Genomic DNA, 19,085 nt, shown 5'->3' with positions numbered 1-19,085 from the left:
TGTTGTGATTTCTGTTTCATATATGCTTCCTCCTTCTTTTATTAAACACATATCTTGCTATACTATTGAATACGACGTTCAGTTTTTGCTTAAAACTTCTACAACAGTTTGCAAATAGCTGTACGCCATAAAAAAAGTGTTGGTATCAATAGTGTTTTAGCAACTAGGTTAGGTAAGGTTAGGTTGAGGCGGTTGTCGGGATCGCCAGGAACCCGACACACTTGGGCCGGTTACGGCCCGTTGTGATACCGCGTGGATCATGTCCTCTTCCCTTGTGAGACACTATGTCAGCAGTTGTCCCATCTGGATGCCCTTATGAAGTTTGCGATCCTTCTTGGACTCATAGTAGACATGTCTGATACGTCGTTCATGAAAGGCATTCCCAGATATTGTAGCATCCTTCTACTGAGAGCCAGACAGGAGCAGAATAGGTGTTCCACCGTTTCTTCCTCGTCCTCATCTCTACAGCTACGACAGAAACCTGTTAGCATGGGCCTATTAGCCAATGTCCTGTGAGGGAGCGTATGACTGAGCTGCACCTTTTTCTACTGAGCTTGTAGAGCTCAGTGGTGCGCTTCCTTGTGATACTAGTTTGTCGAGTTATGCGACATTGCGGTACAGTTTTCCACCTATTGTCTGTTAGTAGCTTGAAGTGCTCTTTTATAATGTGCTTACAAGTGGCCATTGGCATACAAATGTCCTCCGTATGTTGGAGAAGGGGGATTATAGTACCAGTTCTGGCCAGCTCAGCTGCTATGCAGTTGCCTTCAATGTCCTGGTGGCCCGGGACCCATATTAGGCTAATAAAAAACTGATGAGTCATCTCGTGGAGAGATTTGCGACAGTTTTCCACGGTAGCAGAGCTCGATGTTATCGCATTTAGCGATTTGATCGCAGCTTGGCTGTCACTGTAGATTTTTAAATGAGTTGCCGTAGTGGCAATTTCACAAAGCCAACTCAAAGCTTCATTGATCCCTATGACTTCCACTTGGAAGACACTGCAGTGATCTGGGAGCCTGAAAGAGTGTCTTATGTTTAGCTGTTCGGAGTAGATTCCCCCTCCGACCTTATTGTCCAGTTTTGAGCCATCTGTGAAGATTTGTATGGCTCCGTCTGGGCAGGTGGTCCCTCGAGCCAGTTGTCTCTGTGGGGGATAATTATTTCAAAAGGAGTATCTACGTACTTCCTCGGAACACAGTAGTCCGTTTTTGTTGGGACGATCTCGTTTCCGTTTAGGATAGATGCGTAACCAGTGTGCTGTGACACCCATTGGTCGGAGTCTCTCAGACGAGTTGCTCCCTGCCTGCAAGGTCTATGCTCTGGAGGCATAGGATAGCATTTAGCGCGTCATTTGGCGTGGTGCGTAGGGCTCCAGTGATGCATGGGGCGGCAGTTCGTTGTACCTTGCCAAGTTGTTTAGTGATGGTCTTTTTTGATAGGGCAGGCCACCACACTTCGACTCCGTAGAGAAGTATTGGCCTAACATTGCTAGGTATATCCATTGGACTATGCTTGGGTTCACGCCCCATTTCAAGCCAATGGCCTTTTTGCAAGTGTAGAGGGCTATCGTGGCCTTCTTCACTCTGTCTTTGATATTCAGGTTCCAACATAGCTTCTTGTCAATTACCAACCCTAAGTATCTGGCATTGTCGCTGAAGGTGAGCCTGCCGTTTAGTATTGGGGGTTGAGAGGAGGAACTTTTTTTTTGGTTGTGAACAATAATAGTTCCGTTTTCGAGGGATTGACTCCCAGTCCTCGTGACTTTGTCTATTCAGACAGTCACGTGAGCTTTGCAGTCATTAGATCGCAAAGTGTTTGAGGGAATTTTCCCGAGAAGATGATGGCAACATCGTCCACGTATGCCACCACTTTACGAAAGCTATTTATTGCCCAGCTGATGTTCCTTTTTGTGAGGATGTGCGCCATCGATGTTGCCGGGCCTTCAATTGGGGGGGCCTGCCGGCTCGATGGTTGTGCACCCTGGAAAATGTATATCGAGTAGGATATGTAGAGAGTCCTCACTAGTGATAGTCCACGTACCATCCATTCTTTTGAGGTACCAGATCGAGGGTGTTGTTTTTGACGGCTTCCGACGTCTCCTCAATGTCAGAGCAGAATTTTTGCCAAGAGGCTTTTTTTGCTCTCCTAGTTTCCCTCTTATATAAGGCTAGCTTTCTCTTGTAGTTTGCCCAGTGTTCCTCTTCGTTTTGGCTTTTGGCTCTATTGAAAAGAGTCCTGCAGCTTTTACGTAGAATATCTATTTGTTTTAACCACCAGGGGGGTTTCTTTTTCCCCCTAGGTTTGGTTGAGGGGGATGCTGCCATGAAGGCCTTATTGCATGCTTTCGTGAAATTGTCCACTAGACGATTAAGATCATCTTGAGTGTCCGGGCATTTTGTAGCTAAAGGGGGGGAGTAGTTCCTCCATTTTTATACCCGTACTCAAAAAAGAGTTAAAGGGTATATTAGATTTGTGGTAAAAGTGGATGTGTGCAACGCAGAGAAGGAAACGTTTCCGACCCTATAAAGTATATAAATTCTTGATCAGCATCAATAGCCGAGTCGATATAGCTATGTCCGTCTGTCCGTCCGTCCGTCCGTCTGTCCGTCTTGATGAGCGCCTAGATCTCAGAGACTATAAGAGCTAGGGCAACAAAATTTGGTTTTCAGATTCATGTGATATCACACTGCTACAAGTGTATTTCAAAATTTCGCCCCGCCCCTTTCCGACCCCAAAAGAACGAAAATCTGTGGCAGGCACAATTATAAAGATACGATAAAACTAACGAGAATGAACGTGTGAGTCGCTTCTAAAGACGCGACTCTACTTATACCCGTACTCAGTCAGTATTTACATTTTTGAGCACATGATTTTTTAGAATTTTAGAATTAAAAAAAAAATGTTACATATTACATTTTTTTGCTACATCTGTTATCTACATCTACATATATAATGTATCTTCTACATCTAACATGTAGATTGTACATGTACCATTTAGATTCTTCATCTCCTCCGCTAGGGGTTGCTCGCGCACTGAACGCGGCAGAGTGTGCGAGCGAGAAGGAAAATGAGTTGCGCGGTCGTTGGCAGAAGGGGGCAGGGGAAGCAACTGTAAGTGAATTTCTTCATTCTGGCTATAATTATGAACCGATCTGTTTCAGATTCGACAATCTAGTAGATATGGTCAGTCTCTACGTTACTAGTTTTATCGTGTGATATCACATGAGTCTGAAAACCAAATTTTAATGCCCTAGCTCTTATAGTCTCTGAGATCTAGGCGCTCATAAAGACGGACAGACGAACGGACGGACGGACAGACGGACATAGCTATATCGACTCGGCTATTGATGCTGATCAAGAATTTATATACTTTATAGGGTCGGAAACGTTTCCTTCTCTACGTTGCACACATCCACTTTTACCAAAAATCTAATCTACCCCTTAACTCTTTTTTGAGTACGGGTATAAAAACGCAGTATCGTAGAGAATGGCCATATCTACCAGATTGCCGAATCTGAATCAGATCGGATCATAATTATAGCCAGAATGAAGAAATTCATTTTCAGTTGCTTCCCCTGCCCCCTTCTGCCACGACCGCGCAACTCATTTTCCTTCTCGCTCGCACACTCTGCCGCGTTCAGTGCGCGAGCAACCCCTAGCGGAGGAGATGTAGAATCTAAATGGTACATGTACAATCTACATGTTAGATGTAGAAGATACATAATATATGTAGATGTAGATAACAGATGTAGCAAAAAAATGTAATATGTAAAATTTTTTTTTTAATTCTAAAATTCTAAAAAATCATGTGCTCAAAAATGTAAATACTGACTGAGTACGGGTATAAGTAGAGTCGCGTCTTTAGAAGCGACTCACACGTTCCTTCTCGTTTAACTATATATATCCCAGTTGGCTTTCCTGGGGTTTATTTTGTCAGTGGGTTTGGGGTTTTTGGAGAGATAGGACTGTCTCGATATACCAATGACTACCTCTAGGACTTTCCAACTTTTAATTATGTCTGACAGTTGATGAGACACTAAAGTGAGGTCGATAACCTCCTGCCGGTTTTTTGTAATGAAGGTGGGATCGCTCCCCCGATTACAAATAACCAAATTCGAGCTTAGGATGAAGATGAAAAGTGACTCACCCCTTACATATGTGTCCCAGCTCCCCCATTGAATGTGGTGAGCGTTGGCATCGTAGCCTATTTTGAGGCCTGTATCCGAACTTTCGCTGTCGCTGGCTATCTTGCGAACGAGGTCACTTGGAGGATTGATTTCCTCGTGGGCCATGTAGGACGACACCAGTCTTAGGTGTGTTCCCTGTATCTCTAGGCTAGCCGCATGTTGTCGCCGTTGCTAAAATTATGGAGCAGAAAGATTTTTAGGTGTTTTTTTGCAAGTATGCAGGTACGAGTTTTACCTTCTCTTTGGGCTACGGTAAGCTTGTAGTCCTTCGTCGCAAATTCACAGACCTTGCCTCCTACCACCCAAGCCACCCAAGGTACCCAAGGATTAGGACTTCGTCGGCTCCGCTTGAAACCAAGCTCTCGACTTTCACCACCTTCCATTCATCGGTGGGAAGGTGTGAATTGCATCGCTGCAACATCTTGAGGATGCGCTCCGGCTCCTTCATTAAGGCGGGCACCCAAATTCTGACCCTCGGTCTACTGGGCACTTCGCTCCAGTCTACCGCGACGAGCTTCGCCCCTGGGTAGAGCTCTCCGACTTGCGCTACCGCTGCTTAATACAGCTGTATGGAGCGCTCGTCTTCGCAGGCTACAATCTTGGTGTTGCCCTGGAACCATCCCATGTCCTTACAGACTGGAGGTGGTCCAGAGTCCTTCTCCAGCAGCTCGAAGCAGCGGAAGGCCAATGCCGCTTCCACCCACTTCCACTGGTTTCTTGGGATCCTTCCATCTGCACTGCCCTTATCCAGGACACCAATAAGTGTCCTTTCTTTGGCAATTTGTGCGAAGAATATATTTGCCTGGACCCTTGACCGCTTCGCAGCAGGTCCTGGCGTCTCCTGGGAGCTTTGCCTCTTAGGCTGAGGAACTTCCCTTGGTGGCTTAATGCTGAAGTCTGGGAGCACCGCCGTGGCCCACTCCACCTTCTTCAGCCAGTCGGCCGACGGGCTGATCTCCGTACTCGCATTCTGCCGACGGAGTATGTGGCCTGCACTTGGCTTGGGCACTGGTCAACGGAAAGTCGTCTCCCTCCACCTTACCACAAGGTCGGGCAGCCGCAGTATTGCTTAGCTGCCTCTCCAAAATTTCTGTTTTGGGTTTTGAAGTGCCGCCCATCCCGGATTCGGGATGGGACCCCACCGAGTTCGTACCGGTACCTTCCACCGAGCAGGATTTGCCTGCGATTGAGCAGGTTAGGCCAGGCCTTTGGGCCACTGCCTTCCCCGGTTGGGATTGCTCCCTGTTGGCATTTTGGGAGTGCCAGTCTCATTTGTTTTTTTGTGTTTTGTGTTTTTGTTTTTTGTTGTTGTTTGTTGCTTGTTGTCCGTAATTTTTCCCACGAGATGCAGAGAAGGGGAACGGTCAGCCCGGGCAGAGATCCACGTTGCCCAGGTAAGGCATCATTAGAACAGGGGGCTGCCAAGTCCCTGAGCTCTCCGTTCGCGACTGGGCTAGTTTTTATATCGGAACCCCAGTCCAGCTGACTCTTGGCACGGGTCGAATGACACCTTAGGCCGGCCCGGTGAGATGTGAGTATTGGGGCTGGGATGTGGGTAGGTATTGTTTAGGGATGGGAGTGTGTGAGCTACTTAATAAGAGGCGGCACCACAAGCGCATCGTCAGTGTTGCTACTTCGTGAACACCCGCTAGCTGTCCGGGACTACTTATTTCGGTACTCTCCCTCACAGCCAACTTAGTTGCTTTTTTTTGGGATGCACTCTTATTTACAGCTGACCTACCCACCAGGGTAAGCCGTTCACTATCCGCAACCTGCGACCCGTCCGGTGGCCTCAGCTAGGCCCCCTCTGAGCCACCTCAAAGCCCAATAGGTTCATCGGATTTTAGCAACTAAGAGACGAATATTTTCTGGAAGGTAACGTTGTGTATTGTTTAAAGTTCTTAGCAAACCACGATCTTTCTTCTACCTACAACCTTTATAATGTGATCATTCCATGTAAGCATGCTATTAAAAACCAGGCCCAGATTACTTGCTGTTGTTGTGTAATGGTACTATGATTTATTTTTATTTTGCGTAGGTTAGTAAATTCGACTTTCTTCTTTGAGATTACTAGGCATTTAGATTTAGTTGGGTTTATTCCTAGTCCGTTATTGATTGCCCACCTGTTTATGTTTGTTTGTTCCCTTATGGTTATTATTGCACACACATTTATGTTATTTACGGGACGGCATACATACATTTGGACGTCAACAGCATATAAATGGACTTAACACTCAGACAGTACATTGGGAAGGTCATTTACATAACCAGTGTTTGATCGAGGAGCGTTTTCCTCAATATAGTTGTTCAAGGATGGGGGTGTGTCAATCTCCAGTGAGCTAATTACACTAGTCGACAAAATCGAACTTTTTTTTTCCTCAAGGATCCAAACCGACTTTTTCTGATAGATATGGAGATTTTAAATTTTTTAAAGAATTATGGTTTTTTTTCTATGGCAGAACTTTTTTTTGAAGAATTTTTGAAGTCTGGTATTTTTTTTTAAAGATTTTTTCAGAGGAAGCGCTTGTTTTTTTCACATAACTCTAGTATCTTACGTCTGGTTGTAAAGAACTTTGCTATTTTGAAAAGGTAATTAAAACAGCTAGAAGTAAAACCTAAGCACTTTGTGATTACAGCTTACCGTCTGGGAAATATAAAGCATTGAAATGCAAAAACGATGATTTTTGTGCGGTATTTTTTACGAAATTTTGACTTTAAAAACTCAGGAAAAGTCGAAAAAAAATTATATCTTGTGTCCTCTATTTTTTTGTGTATAGGTGCGTTAATTTGGCGTCGCTTAAGGTATCGCTCATTAAAATCTATGGAGAGACTTTGGAGCTAAAATTCGTTAACCAAACCTAAAATATGGAAAAAATGAACAAAAAATACCTTTTGGAAGGTTGCGAGCCCAACTGCCAATTGGGAACAAAGCAAACGAAAAAGGGTTGTACATTTGGTACCTGATCGCGATCCCAATTCCCAATGGGAATTGGGCTCGCAACCTTCGAAAAGGTATTTTTTGTTAATTTTTTCCATATTTTAGGTTTGGTTAACGAATTTTAGCTCCAAAGTCTCTCCATAGATTTTAATGAGCGATACCTTGAACGACGCCAAATTAATGCACCTATACACAAAAAAATAGAGGACATATGATATAATTTTTTTTTGCTTTTCCTGAGTTTTTAAAGTCAAAATTTCGTAAAAAATACCGCACAAAAATCATCATTTTTGCATTTCAATTCTTTATATTTCCCAGACGGTAAGCTGTAATCACAAAGTTTGTGGGCTTAACTTCTAGCTGTTTTAATTATCTTTTCAAAATAGCAAAGTTCTTTACAACCAGACGTAAGATAATAGAACTATGTGAAAAAAACAAGCGCTACCTCTGAAAAAAGCTTAAAAAAAAATACCAGTTTTCAAAAATTCTTCAAAAAAAAGTTCTGCCATAGAAAAAAAAAAATATCATCAAACCATTTGTAAGCCCCAAATCTTTAAGAAAAAGTTGGTTTTGTTCCTTGAGGAAAAATCGTGTTGACTAGTGTTATACTTGATGCGAAGAAATTTTCTGTAATCCAAGAATAATCCGAAAGTCGGGGGGGTTCAGTTGAGTACTAGCCAATAACTATTTATTCGGTTTCCAAGTGCATGAGCACTGAGCATAAGCGGGCTTCTAATGTGGTGAATTCAATTACAAATTTAATGCAAGAGCTTAAAAAAGAGAGTAAGAATGAGCGTAAGGTACTACAACGCGAGGGTCATTTAAGTGATTATTATATTATATTATGAAATTAAGAGTTGGACTGAATAAACAGTAAACAATAATGGTCCAAAGATAGATCCTTGCGGAACTCCTTTCGTAGGGGACAGAGATGACGAGTACCCGAATTTCGTGACTACAGATTGTAATCGATTTGTCAAGTATGAATGAATTAGTTCGGTTGCGGTGCTGTCCAGTCCATATAGTCTTTGAATTTTTGTACACAGAACCTCGTGATTGACGGTATCGAATGCTTTGCTATAGTCTAATAATGTCAAGAATGCCACTTGTCCTTCATCCATTTTTTTTACGGATGTCTTTAAGACTTTGACTTTAAGAATTACAGAAGTACTACTTCTGTTTTTCCTAAACCCCGATTGTTTTTCATTAAGCAGTTTATTACTTGCCATATAGTTACTAAGTTGGGTTGAGAGCAATCGTTCAAGAACTTTTGAAAGAAAAGGCAAAATGGCAATCGGTCCCTGAGACTGGGAATACTGCCGAAGTGGGTATCCAACTCAGCTATCCTGGCCTGTACTTCCTTGGAGTGGCCGCCACGTGAAATGAATCCCGCGATCCGGCTGCGGAGCTCATCCACTGTTCCGGTAGATTCGAGTCCGAATTCCTGGGCCAATCCTTGTAGCTCGCCCTTACGGCGGTACTGGGAAATCGATGGCTCTGGCACTAATGCACGGTACCGCACAGGGTCCTCGGTGATCTTAGCCCGGATACACGGGACTGCACCGGGGCTGGTGTCCTTAGCACGGATACGCGCGTTACCAATCGGTTGGTTCTGCGGAAAGTTGGGCGGCGCAATTATAGGCGAATGATACTGTGGAAGGATACTTGGCTGCGCACGGGGTACTTATGTTCCTTGGTAAGGATTCGCAGCGAAGTACGAAGTACTAAGTGAAGGATCCTGCGGAAGGATACCTGTGGTTTGGCACAAAGGATTACGAGGAGTGTAGTTGTTTCAAAGTGTTCCCGTTCGCGGATAGAATTTTCATGTGTCTATGATGGAGGCTGGAGCTTGATTGATCCCTTTTCGAGATTGGGCTCCGCCTTATATTGGCCGTCAGTCGGGTTTCGGGGCAGAGGGCTCTGCGACCCGCGCTGCTCCACCCGATTGTGGCTCTCTGCTGTGCTCGGCTCCCTCTGGTGTCGTTGTTGTCGCCGTGTAGCCGCTGCCCCCATTCGGGTTCTTGACGCTCTCTCCTTGTCACCGTGTCGCTGCTGCTGATATTTCGATTGCGGCTGTACGCCGCTGTTGCTCTGCTCCTGGGCGTCCGACGCTTCGGCCGCTCTTTTCTTGTCGTCGTGTCGCTGCTACTGATCTCGCGGTTGCGGCTGTACTTGTCGATGCTCCAAAAACGCGGTCACGTTTCTGCCGATTCCGGCGGCGTCACTTGCCGTCTCTTTCTATCCCAGGTACAAGCAAACACGTTGTTGCCGATTTTCAGGCACGTGGCCAGCACGGGGCGATGCGACGGAAAACAATGCGGAGGCGCGGGATGGCAGAACTTTTATTTTAAGAATTTTTGAATTCTGGTATTTTTTTGTAAAGCTTTTTTCGGAGGTAGGTTTTTGTTTTCACTAAACTCTAGTGTCTTACATCTGGTTGTAAAGAACTTTGCTATTTTGATAATTAAAACAGCTAAAAGTTGAGCCCAAACACTTGGTGATTTCAGCTTACCGTCTGGGAAATATAAAGCATTTAAATGCAAAAATTATGAATTTTGTGCTCTATTTTTGTAGTCCCTTAATTAGGCGTCGTTTAAGGTATTGCTCATTAAAATGGAGAAACTGTGGAACTAAAATTCCTTAACAAGACCTACAAAATTTAAAAAATGAACTAAAAATACCTTTTGGAAGGTTGCGGGCCCAACTGCCAATTGGGAACAAAGCAAACGAAAAAGGGTTGAGCATTTGGTACCTGATCGCGTTCCTTTGGTATGAAATACATAATGGAAACCAAAAGCCGTCTGTTCCTATTGCCTAACCTGTTAATATGAAGGAAACATATCAAACAATGGCTTAAAACATTTGTTAAAGCACTGGACAAGGAAGGCGAATCAATGCTTTACCTAAAAGCTGTTTTTCCACGTATATCGCTGGCAAAAGTGAAAGAAAGAGTATTTGATGGTCCCCAAATCAGAAAACGACTAAACTGATGGATTTCCAAATATTTTATCAAAGAATGAAAAAGAAGCTTGGCACTCATTCCGAATGGTAGTAACAAACTTTCTTGGAAACAGCAAGTCTGATGATTATGTAAATATCGTCCAAGAGCTAATTAAGAATTATACAAAAAAAGTCCACTTCCCCCACTTGGAATTTTTCCGACAAACCTAGGCGACGTAAGTGATGAACGCGAAGAGAGATTTCATCAAAAATTAAAATCTATGGAACAACGTTCCAAGGTGGTTTGAATGAGAACATGATGGACGACTATGTGTGGAATCTCATAAGAGAATCTGGTTCGAATGAAAAAGGAAGACAGCCAGAAAACTTTAATTATTTTTAAAAATGTTAACAAGCATTAGAAAACCAAATGTATCACTTATGTTTAAAAACTTGTAGCAATATAACACCAATTAAAAAAGTTTGTATATCCTTAGAATTGACTGAAAAGACTAAAAATGACTGATTTATGTATGGGTTAAGGAATGAAATCCCATATCTCAGGTATTTCTACTTTGGTTTTATTTAAATATGATTAGGTAGACGCGACAATATATAATTTGTGGGGACCTGCACTTGTGAGAATATAAAGGAAACATTTGACCTGAACAGGTATCCTACCTCAGGTTGGAGACAGCGAAAACAGTAACTGTCAACAAAATTGCATACCAAAGGAATGCGAACAGGTACCAGGCATAACTAGCAGACCCGCACGCTTTGCTGCTTCTTAAATGCATTTAATGTTTAGGAATTCATCGATATTAAATATTGATAACACTACCCGACGCGATTTTTCCTCAAGGAACAAAACCAACGTTCTCTTAAAGATTTGGGGCTTAGAAATGGTTTGATGATATGTGGTTTGATATTTTTGTTCTATAGCAAAACTTTTTTTAAAGAATTTTTGAAAACTGGTATTTTTTCAAAGCTTTTTTTTATACCCGCTTTTAAAAAAGAGTTAAGGGATATATTGTTTTTGTGGTAAAAGTGAATGTGTGTAACGCAGAGAAGGAAACGTTTCCGACCCCATAAAGTATATATGTATATTTTTAATCAGCATCAATAGCCGAGTGTAGTGAACCCATGCATGTACATATGTAACACTCTGTTATATATATATATATGAGCAGTGACATAAAGAACTTATGTTTATGTTACGCATTCCTTTTGCACAGCAACGATCTACGACTTGAACGCAGATCGGTCAGCTACCAAAACTTTTATTCGAAACTTTTATTCGAACTCAGACAGAACCCAAACGCCCTAACACTGAGGCGATGGGTCTCCCTCTCAAAAGCCCCTTAACGCTGTTCATGCATTTCCATTAGACTCAGGTAGAAACCACGCGCACTAATACTTATGCGGTGGTACTTTTTTCATATAATGCGTGGGAGCACTCTCGCTTTCCGTTATACATAAGAACGATTGTACCCTAGGATAAGAACCAAAAGATATTCAATAAACATTCTGAATTAAGCCACCAAGCTGAGCGGTATTGTTTCGCTAAGTATTTGTAACTTCGACACTGCTCGATCAAAACAAATTAATTATTTTAACATCTTAATCAAATCATATTAATGGCTGTGGCCATGCCAATGGAACAGTTAAATTGTGTGATTGCATCATTGTGTTCCGTGCTATGGTGTTACTACTGCATAAATACAATGATGAATAACTGGCCCCAAAATAATGGACCCACCAAACAATAAATTCAAAAGAGGAGAAAAAAAAGGAACGAGCACTGAACAACAAGGACAGCAACGGCAAAGAAATATCTGAAGCCATACCAAAACAACAAAAGAAGTGCCCTGGAGACTGCCAAGTTCCACTTTACAGCCCGACGTGCAACAACACTTGCATATGGGTGTTGCCAAAACGGAAAGAGTGTTACATTCGGCTTGCGGCTCGTGGGGCAACGCCGGCTAGCTCTCGACCCCAGGGATGGGTAGTTCCCCTTGCCCGCCAAATGTAAGCAAAGTTTGAGATTTCGACCTCTCGGGACATCAATTCAGACAATAAAACTACCATAGACTGCAAGAAAAACAAAAAGAACCAAACAAATAGACGGCTTTCAAGTGGGTGAAGTCTAGGTGTTTCCACTTCGCGCGCCCACCCTACCTGTGGTCAAATACAACGTTCATTTTGGCCACCCTCTGCTGGAACGGCTGCGGCTGGTCTAATCCATGGCTTACGCCACGCGTCCTCCCTCTAAATTAATTTAGGCCTTCATCCTTTCAATATTCCTTAGTTTAATATATAATATAATACGACAAATACATCTCCTAACTATAATTTTTCTTCCTAGATAATAAACAATAATAATTTAAATAAATAACATAATAACAAAAAAAATACCAACTCACTTAACGACAGCACTCAAATAAATACCAACTGGATTAGGAGAATATACCTATGTGCGTAATGGGCGTTTTTATGCAGAATTAAATTGGGAAATGATTTACATTTCTTTGGGCCCTCGCGAGACTAACCTACCAAGAGCTCTTGTTAAGGGTCATAGGGGCAGATATAAACAAGGCCATCGACAACAAAAATGACCAAACAATATTTCACCAAAACGGTGGGCTTGTGGGACCCCGCGCACTAGGGTTAATCCTACCATATGTTTCGTTTTGTGTCTATGTCGGGCAATGTTTGGCGTTTCACAAATCGGGTTTGTTTACGTTACGGTTCACTTAAACTATTAATAATAAATAACAATTAACACATATAATATGGACAACACGATGGACAATACTAATACTGTCGGGCACATATGTGTCCGTAGCGGCTTGCGAGTGAGAATAGTGATCCCAAGAAAATATATAAACGGTGGGCGATCGTGAGTGCAATGAACTTTGCGTGCAAATGTGAACGTGTAGTGTGTAAATGCGAGTGTAATCGTGAGTGCAAATCCTTAGGTGATCGTAGAGGTGGCTCCGGCAGAGTCCACAGGCTCGGACTACGTGCACCACTGCGTCTGCGGCACGGTCCTTGGTCACTCTACTGGGATCAGTTCCTTTGTCTGGTTATGCCAGCACCCCCCACAAATCTCGGCTCCATCCACGGTACACGCACAACAGACACGGAACGGACTCACAGTTAGATTTCGAAGGTTGGCTCGTCGGGCACACTGCGGTCGATCCTCTCCAGAATTTCTCTCCCTCAGGTAAAATCACTGACCCGGCTGCGCTGGGCAATCTTCCGGGCCAGGCTAGGGGAAACACACCGCGGGTTAATTTCCGTTTAAATGTAAAATTTTCACCACTCACTTTTTGAAAATTCCACTAATCGGGTTTAACCCCACTCGGCCTAGATTCTCGCTCTGCTATAAATAAGTGCCTCCGCTTCGGATGACCAGCAATTCTTATGTCCACGTTTTAGATTTTTTTCACTCCTATTTAATCCCTCTCACGCATGCCTGCCTTTACCAATACACCTAACTAATCTTATCCTCTTCCTTCTTTTCTTCAGTAACGGAATCTCGCTCTCACCGATACTGTCCTACACCATAGTCTCCTTGGAAAACCGATAGATGGCGCTTCGACTCAGCCCTGGACAATCTATCGCTGAGGTGGGACTGGAACACCACCACGAGTATGTCGACGGACCTTTGAAAGGACAACATACGCGTGGGCATGCCCACCGGATTAAGGATTACTCTCGACCACATGCCGGCGTGCCTTCTTCTGCAGCGCCCAACGTAGGCCACACCCACATCCAACTAGAGCCTCAAGTCTTTTGCGTGGTAGACTCCAATGGGACGACCGTTGAGATCCTCCAGAGCATATGCGTTCCCTCCTACTGGCTTCACTACACGGCATCGGACGAACTTGCGCGCGAACTTGGCATTGAAGCATTTACCGAAGTCGCTTAGGACAAAATTACGGCGGAATACCTCTTGTCCAGGCTTTGCATAAAACACCCGAGCTCTCTGGTTGTACCGCAAGCTACTACGTTCGTACGCGTGATGCAGACTATCTCGAATCCTCTCCTGAATGAGTTGTCGCTTGTCCTGACTCTCTAGCAGAGATATGCCATGCTCGCCGATGGAACGCAAACGTTTCGCCAGCTTATAGCATGACCCATGCAAATACATTTGCTGTCCGAAGACCGCAAAGAACGGAGTCACGCCTGTCGCCTCATGAACTGAGTTCCTTATGGCCAACTCTATCTCCGGAAGATGTACGTCCCAGTCCCGGTGATCGTCCTCCAAATACATACGAATCGCGCTGAGAACAGTACGATTCACACGTTCGGCTGCGTTGCTTTGTGGAGAATACACTGGCGTCCTCAAATGGGTCACTCCAAACGCTTCAATCATCTCCCTGAACGTTTTGGAGATGAACTGAGCCCCATTGTCTGAGTGAATAGTCTCCGGCACCCCAAACTTATAAAAGACTTCATGGACGAGAAACGTCACCACATCCTTCGCTGTGGCCGCTTTCATGGTCTTCAGGAAAGTGAATTTCGAGAAGTGGTCAACCACAATGAATATCCACGCTTGACCATTCTTTGAACGCGGATATTTCCCTAAGAAATCGATGTACAGCTTTTGGAATGGACGCTCCGTGATCACCTCCCTTCCAATCCCAACCTGCATCCGGTAATTCTGCGCTTTCGACTCCTTGCAAACGTCACAACGTCGGATGTAATCGCGCACTTCCACAGCCATTTTTGGCCAGTAAAATTGCCTACGCAGAAGGTGCAACGTTTTGGCAATACCACCGTGCGCCGTCTTTTCATCGAGATGCGCCTTGTCTATCAATGTGGCCGTCAGCGAACACGGAACCCACAATTTCCAGACAGATCCCTCCAGTTGGTCATCTAACCTTTCAAAGCGCATGCGCTTGAATATCATTCCATCTACAATCTGAAGATCAGGTAAGCGTTCTTGATTCTCTCTGACTTCTTTCTTTAACTCCTGATATTCCTCAGACTCGAACTCCACCGTTTCGAAACCCAGAACACAGCTCGGATCCACTTCCAACTCTTCGATATTGCGGGACAATGTATCTGCCACTACATTATCCACTCCTTTTCGGTGTTCTATGCCGAAATCGAAGGCTTGCAATTGAAGGGACCACCGAGCTAAACGACCATCCAAGTTCTTCATCGTCATGAGCCATTTGAGACTGGCGTGGTCAGTAATGACTGTGAATGGCATAAGCTCGACATACGGACGGAACTTCAGAATCGCCATGAGAGCTGCCAGACACTCTTTCTCTGTCACAGAGTAGTTTATCTGGTGACAATTTAGCTTCGCCGAGAAGAATGCAATCGGCCTCTCGTTCTGCTCATCATCGCGTTGGAAGAGTACGGCTCCTACCCCATAATGCGACGCGTCGCACTGGATGTAAAAGTGCCGCTTGAAATCTGCGTGTACGAGGACAGGTGCAGAGGTAAGTGCAGCTTTCAGCTCTCCCATTGCTCGCTTTGCCTCATCCGTCAATCTAAATCTACCTTTCCCCGACCTTTTCAAGGCATCTGTAAGTGGAACGGCTAACTCTGCAAAGTTCTTCATAAAACGCCGATACCAACCCGCAGTACCCAAGAAACTACGCAATTCTCGGACAGATCGTGGCTCGGGAATGCGTAAAATAGCCGATACACGATCTGGATCCATCTTGAGCGTTCCTCCTCCCACTATAAAACCGAGGTATTTAATGTTTTTAAAGCAAAAATGAGATTTCCCTAACCCTATCGTCAAATTTGCCTTCCTTAGTCGCTCTGCAACCTGTAGAAGGATCTTCACGTGCTGTTCGAAGCTCTCGGATATAATCAGCAAGTCGTCGAGGTATGCATATACATTTGAACGCATCTCTACCGGAATAACCTTATCCACTAATCTACATAGGCGTTGTGCAGCGTTGCAAAGACCGACGAGCCACTACAACACTACACTACGAATACTCTTGGGTCGTTTTTGCTACAGCGCTGTACTGAGGCAATCACCTGTCTCCTCACCGATCGTCTCTGCTTAAACCGGGATCTTGCCTTCTTTACCCGAACTGACAGTGCTCGCATCCCATCCACCTTTAAGTCGGAAAATATTCTATTACGGACTTCTAAGTAATTTCTTAACCGCTCTTCATACGGTAAGTTCCTTAACCTAGCATGCAAACTATGTCTATCTATTTCATTCTTCTTATGTTCTACTTCCAGTTCGCAGGCCCCATCTGTGAGCGTGTTTCGCCTGCTTGAATCGCGCTCTTCTTCGCGTTTCCCGCACAATTCGGACAGATCGGACAATATGCATCGGGCTTTCCACAGCGGTAGCAGAAGATTCGCCTCTCTGCTGCCATACAGTCCCGAAAACCATGATCCGTTTTCCCGCAGTTCCAGCAAGTCAACTTTACTGGACCCCACCTTGTCACTTGCGCCTCTTCACAGACTTCTGCCTCCTCATCGCTTCTCGACAGATCCTGCGCGACCTCACTGACGTTCGCTCCTCGGCCAAAGTTGGTGGCTTTTGGTGCTCCTCGCCACGAGGATCGGGACTTCCGCTTCAAGTGTGCCTCTATTTCCACACATTCATCGCGCAGTTGGTCTTAGGGAGGTACACTCGTAAGCCATACACAAAACTCGCTATCTCATCTGTGAGAGCCTTTTTCACAATCTTAATCATTTCGCTTTCAGGTGGTGGCGTCTCTACCCTCGAAGAAAGCTTCCTCATGGCATGAAAAAAATCTTCCACGCTCTCGTTTGGCCGTTGCATCCGTTCCCGCAGTTCTCTCATTCGGTCAAACTCGGAAGCTGTGCCTCGGAAACGTGCAACCAAATCATCCCTCAACTCCTGCCAGTTACCACCACGATGATCCCGTACGTATTGCCAATACCATTCCCGAGCGTTTCCCGTAAGCAGATGATGTAACCCCTTCATCACCTCATCCCAGGGACACCGCATTTGCGCTGCAGGAATTCGACTCGGAACACGAAATCCTCTACGGTCACCTTATTGGCGTCGCCATCGAAAGTCACGTCCCACTTCTCGACTCGGCCCCACCGAGGCCACGATCGGTAATGGGACGACTGTGGATGCTGCTCCTCACGTGGGCTGCTGGTTGTTCTCCCACCGGATCTTCTATTCCCGCTACGACCCGTACCTTGCTGTCTCGTTATCGGGTTTAGCCAATTTTGAGCCCGATGATCACCCCGTCGATGCTGGTCTGCAGATGCCGTCGCCCCTACTCCTGAAGACGGCTCCGGACCATTCCCATCGTGCCCCGACCGTGACAAACGTGGTTTTGGTGGCGGTATGGCCGCTTCAGTCGAACTCGACGGCTTCCTCTTCGGTATGGCTCCTCGCTGCCCTTGCTCGGTGTTGTCCTCTTCCCATTGCGGTACTGTCAGCTGTGATGGCTGCTGTCTCATCGGCTGGAGTATCTCATTGAGTTCACGCATCATCCCCATGAATCCCATGCGTAACTCCTCCTGCAACACCCGACTTATAGAATCAGCCTGCGCTGCTCTATTTGTCGCTCCCGCCTGAGCCATCGCTACATTCGCTGCTGATGCCAATTCAGAAGGAAGGAATGGTGTATTCGGCCAATCTTCTGCCCTGTGCCCACAGCTCCCAGATCACTACGATCTTGGTCGGCCATCGCCCCGGACACTTCTCCTAACGATCCCTGTCTTTCGTGTGCTCGAGATCGCGTCGGATATGGCCGACTTCCTACTGCTTTTGGCATTCCCACCAAAGGACCACAAAGACCACGATTATAACAATCTAAACGAAACTAACTATATATAACTAAATAAATAAATACCCAAATAAATAACAAGCAAAATAAATAACCCCTCTGACAACAAAAAAATCACGTAAATAAATAAATAATTACTTAATAAATATACCGCCAAATAGGCATATCCATTTACCCAATAAATACTTGAATAAATAAATAACTAGAATATATATCGATCGACACCTAACCAAAATTCAAAACATATATTCTCGAACAAACACACAACCCAACAAAATAACCTTCAATTCTTTTCTTCACAGAATAGTTATTTTTAGAGGAGGACACTTGACTAGCCGGGACCAACAACCGCTCCAGTTTCTGCGCTCCACTTGACAGTCGTCCTACGGATACACTACATTCACAAAACACCCCTTTTGTGCGACTTGTCGCCTACACTAGTCATCACTTTGAGTGATGGCCGATAAGCGAGAAGCCTCACGGTGCACCAGTTCAACTTTCTTGTGCCTTGTCCCCGCCATCCATCCTACCGATTTGCCGTGACAGCCGATGCATCGCGGACTGTCTTTACAACACCCGGGCCACCGACTCCTCACAACATCTCGGCGGACAGACAACCAAACCAAAACACGAAAGCGACTATCTACTAACAAACAGGTGAGAAACTAACTTGAACATTTACCTACATGACTTACTCTATCTTATCCCATATCACATTCTATCACAGATTTATTCGATATCACAACCACCAGGCAATGTGTCCGTCGCAAACTACCAGTTCCTTCGTGGAACAGCAGTGACTTACGTCCACTAGCGACATCGAACTGTGGCGAAACGCAACATGAAACTCGTAAGTCCTCTCACTACAGCTTTTCTACCTAACTACATCTATCTCTCCCTAGCTTTGGCCACTCCGCGCCATTAAGGGTCAGCTTTGCGCTCCCTTAAGCCTGCAGCAGCGACTTTTGCCGGGACAGCTAAACTGCATTTCGCGAGCCGTCGTCTTCTCTACAAAAAATTTTATTTTTATTTATTTTTTCCAATGCATTCCCCTCTACACGTCCAGGAGTCATTTGTTAGAATGACACCTGGAGTTGCGTCAGTCCAAATGCATTGGAACAATAAATCCATTGGGCGCCATTTGTTACATTCGGCTTGCGGCTCGTGGGGCAACGCCGGCTAGCTCTCGACCCCAGGGATGGGTAGTTCCCCTTGCCCGCCAAATGTAAGCAAAGTTTGAGATTTCGACTTCTCGGGACA

At 44.8% G+C, this 19,085-nt stretch overlaps 2 protein-coding genes, 1 long non-coding RNA gene and 1 pseudogene across 4 annotated transcripts; 3 read left to right on the top strand and 1 right to left on the bottom strand.

Annotated features, from left to right (window-relative positions):
- Positions 1 to 1,779: 1,779 nt before the first annotated feature.
- Positions 1,780 to 4,570, bottom strand: LOC121404944 (annotated as a pseudogene).
- Positions 4,571 to 12,016: 7,446 nt separating this feature from the next.
- Positions 12,017 to 14,023, top strand: LOC121404959. Of its 2 annotated transcripts, none has more exons than XM_041595381.1 (2): positions 12,017 to 12,093; positions 13,597 to 14,023. In XM_041595381.1, the coding sequence occupies exon 2, from the start codon at positions 13,658 to 13,660 to the stop codon at positions 13,997 to 13,999; it is 342 nt and encodes a 113-aa protein (XP_041451315.1). In that variant the 5' UTR covers positions 12,017 to 12,093; positions 13,597 to 13,657; the 3' UTR covers positions 14,000 to 14,023. The 2 variants fall into 2 exon arrangements, with proteins under 2 accessions (XP_041451315.1, XP_041451316.1); XM_041595382.1 differs by lacking the exon at positions 12,017 to 12,093 and adding an exon at positions 12,521 to 12,539.
- A 1,278-nt stretch (positions 14,024 to 15,301) lies between these two features.
- Positions 15,302 to 15,870, top strand: LOC121404957. The gene is made up of 3 exons (XR_005968290.1): positions 15,302 to 15,524; positions 15,606 to 15,781; positions 15,848 to 15,870. It is a non-coding gene; the product is annotated as an uncharacterized LOC121404957 (long non-coding RNA).
- Positions 15,871 to 16,442: 572 nt separating this feature from the next.
- On the top strand, positions 16,443 to 18,459 carry LOC111079322. The gene is made up of 3 exons (XM_041595362.1): positions 16,443 to 16,583; positions 17,019 to 17,417; positions 18,128 to 18,459. The coding sequence occupies exons 1-3, from the start codon at positions 16,443 to 16,445 to the stop codon at positions 18,140 to 18,142; spliced, it is 555 nt and encodes a 184-aa protein (XP_041451296.1). The 3' UTR covers positions 18,143 to 18,459.
- The last annotated feature ends 626 nt before the right edge of the window (positions 18,460 to 19,085 follow it).

Source organism: Drosophila obscura, unplaced genomic scaffold, assembly GCF_018151105.1.
Source record: "Drosophila obscura isolate BZ-5 IFL unplaced genomic scaffold, ASM1815110v1 contig_58, whole genome shotgun sequence".
Classification (NCBI taxonomy): domain Eukaryota; kingdom Metazoa; phylum Arthropoda; class Insecta; order Diptera; family Drosophilidae; genus Drosophila; species Drosophila obscura.
This window is presented reverse-complemented; position numbering and strand designations above follow the sequence as displayed.

Coding starts and splice junctions, on each gene's coding strand:
- LOC111079322 (XM_041595362.1), top strand. CDS start 16,443: ATGATCCGTTTTCCCGCAGTTCCAGCAAGTCAACTTTACTGGACCCCA. Junction 16,584..17,018: donor ACGTTCGCTCCTCGGCCAAA/GTTGGTGGCTTT, acceptor ACCTCATCCCAG/GGACACCGCATTTGCGCTGC.
- LOC121404959 (XM_041595381.1), top strand. CDS start 13,658: ATGGCGCTTCGACTCAGCCCTGGACAATCTATCGCTGAGGTGGGACTG.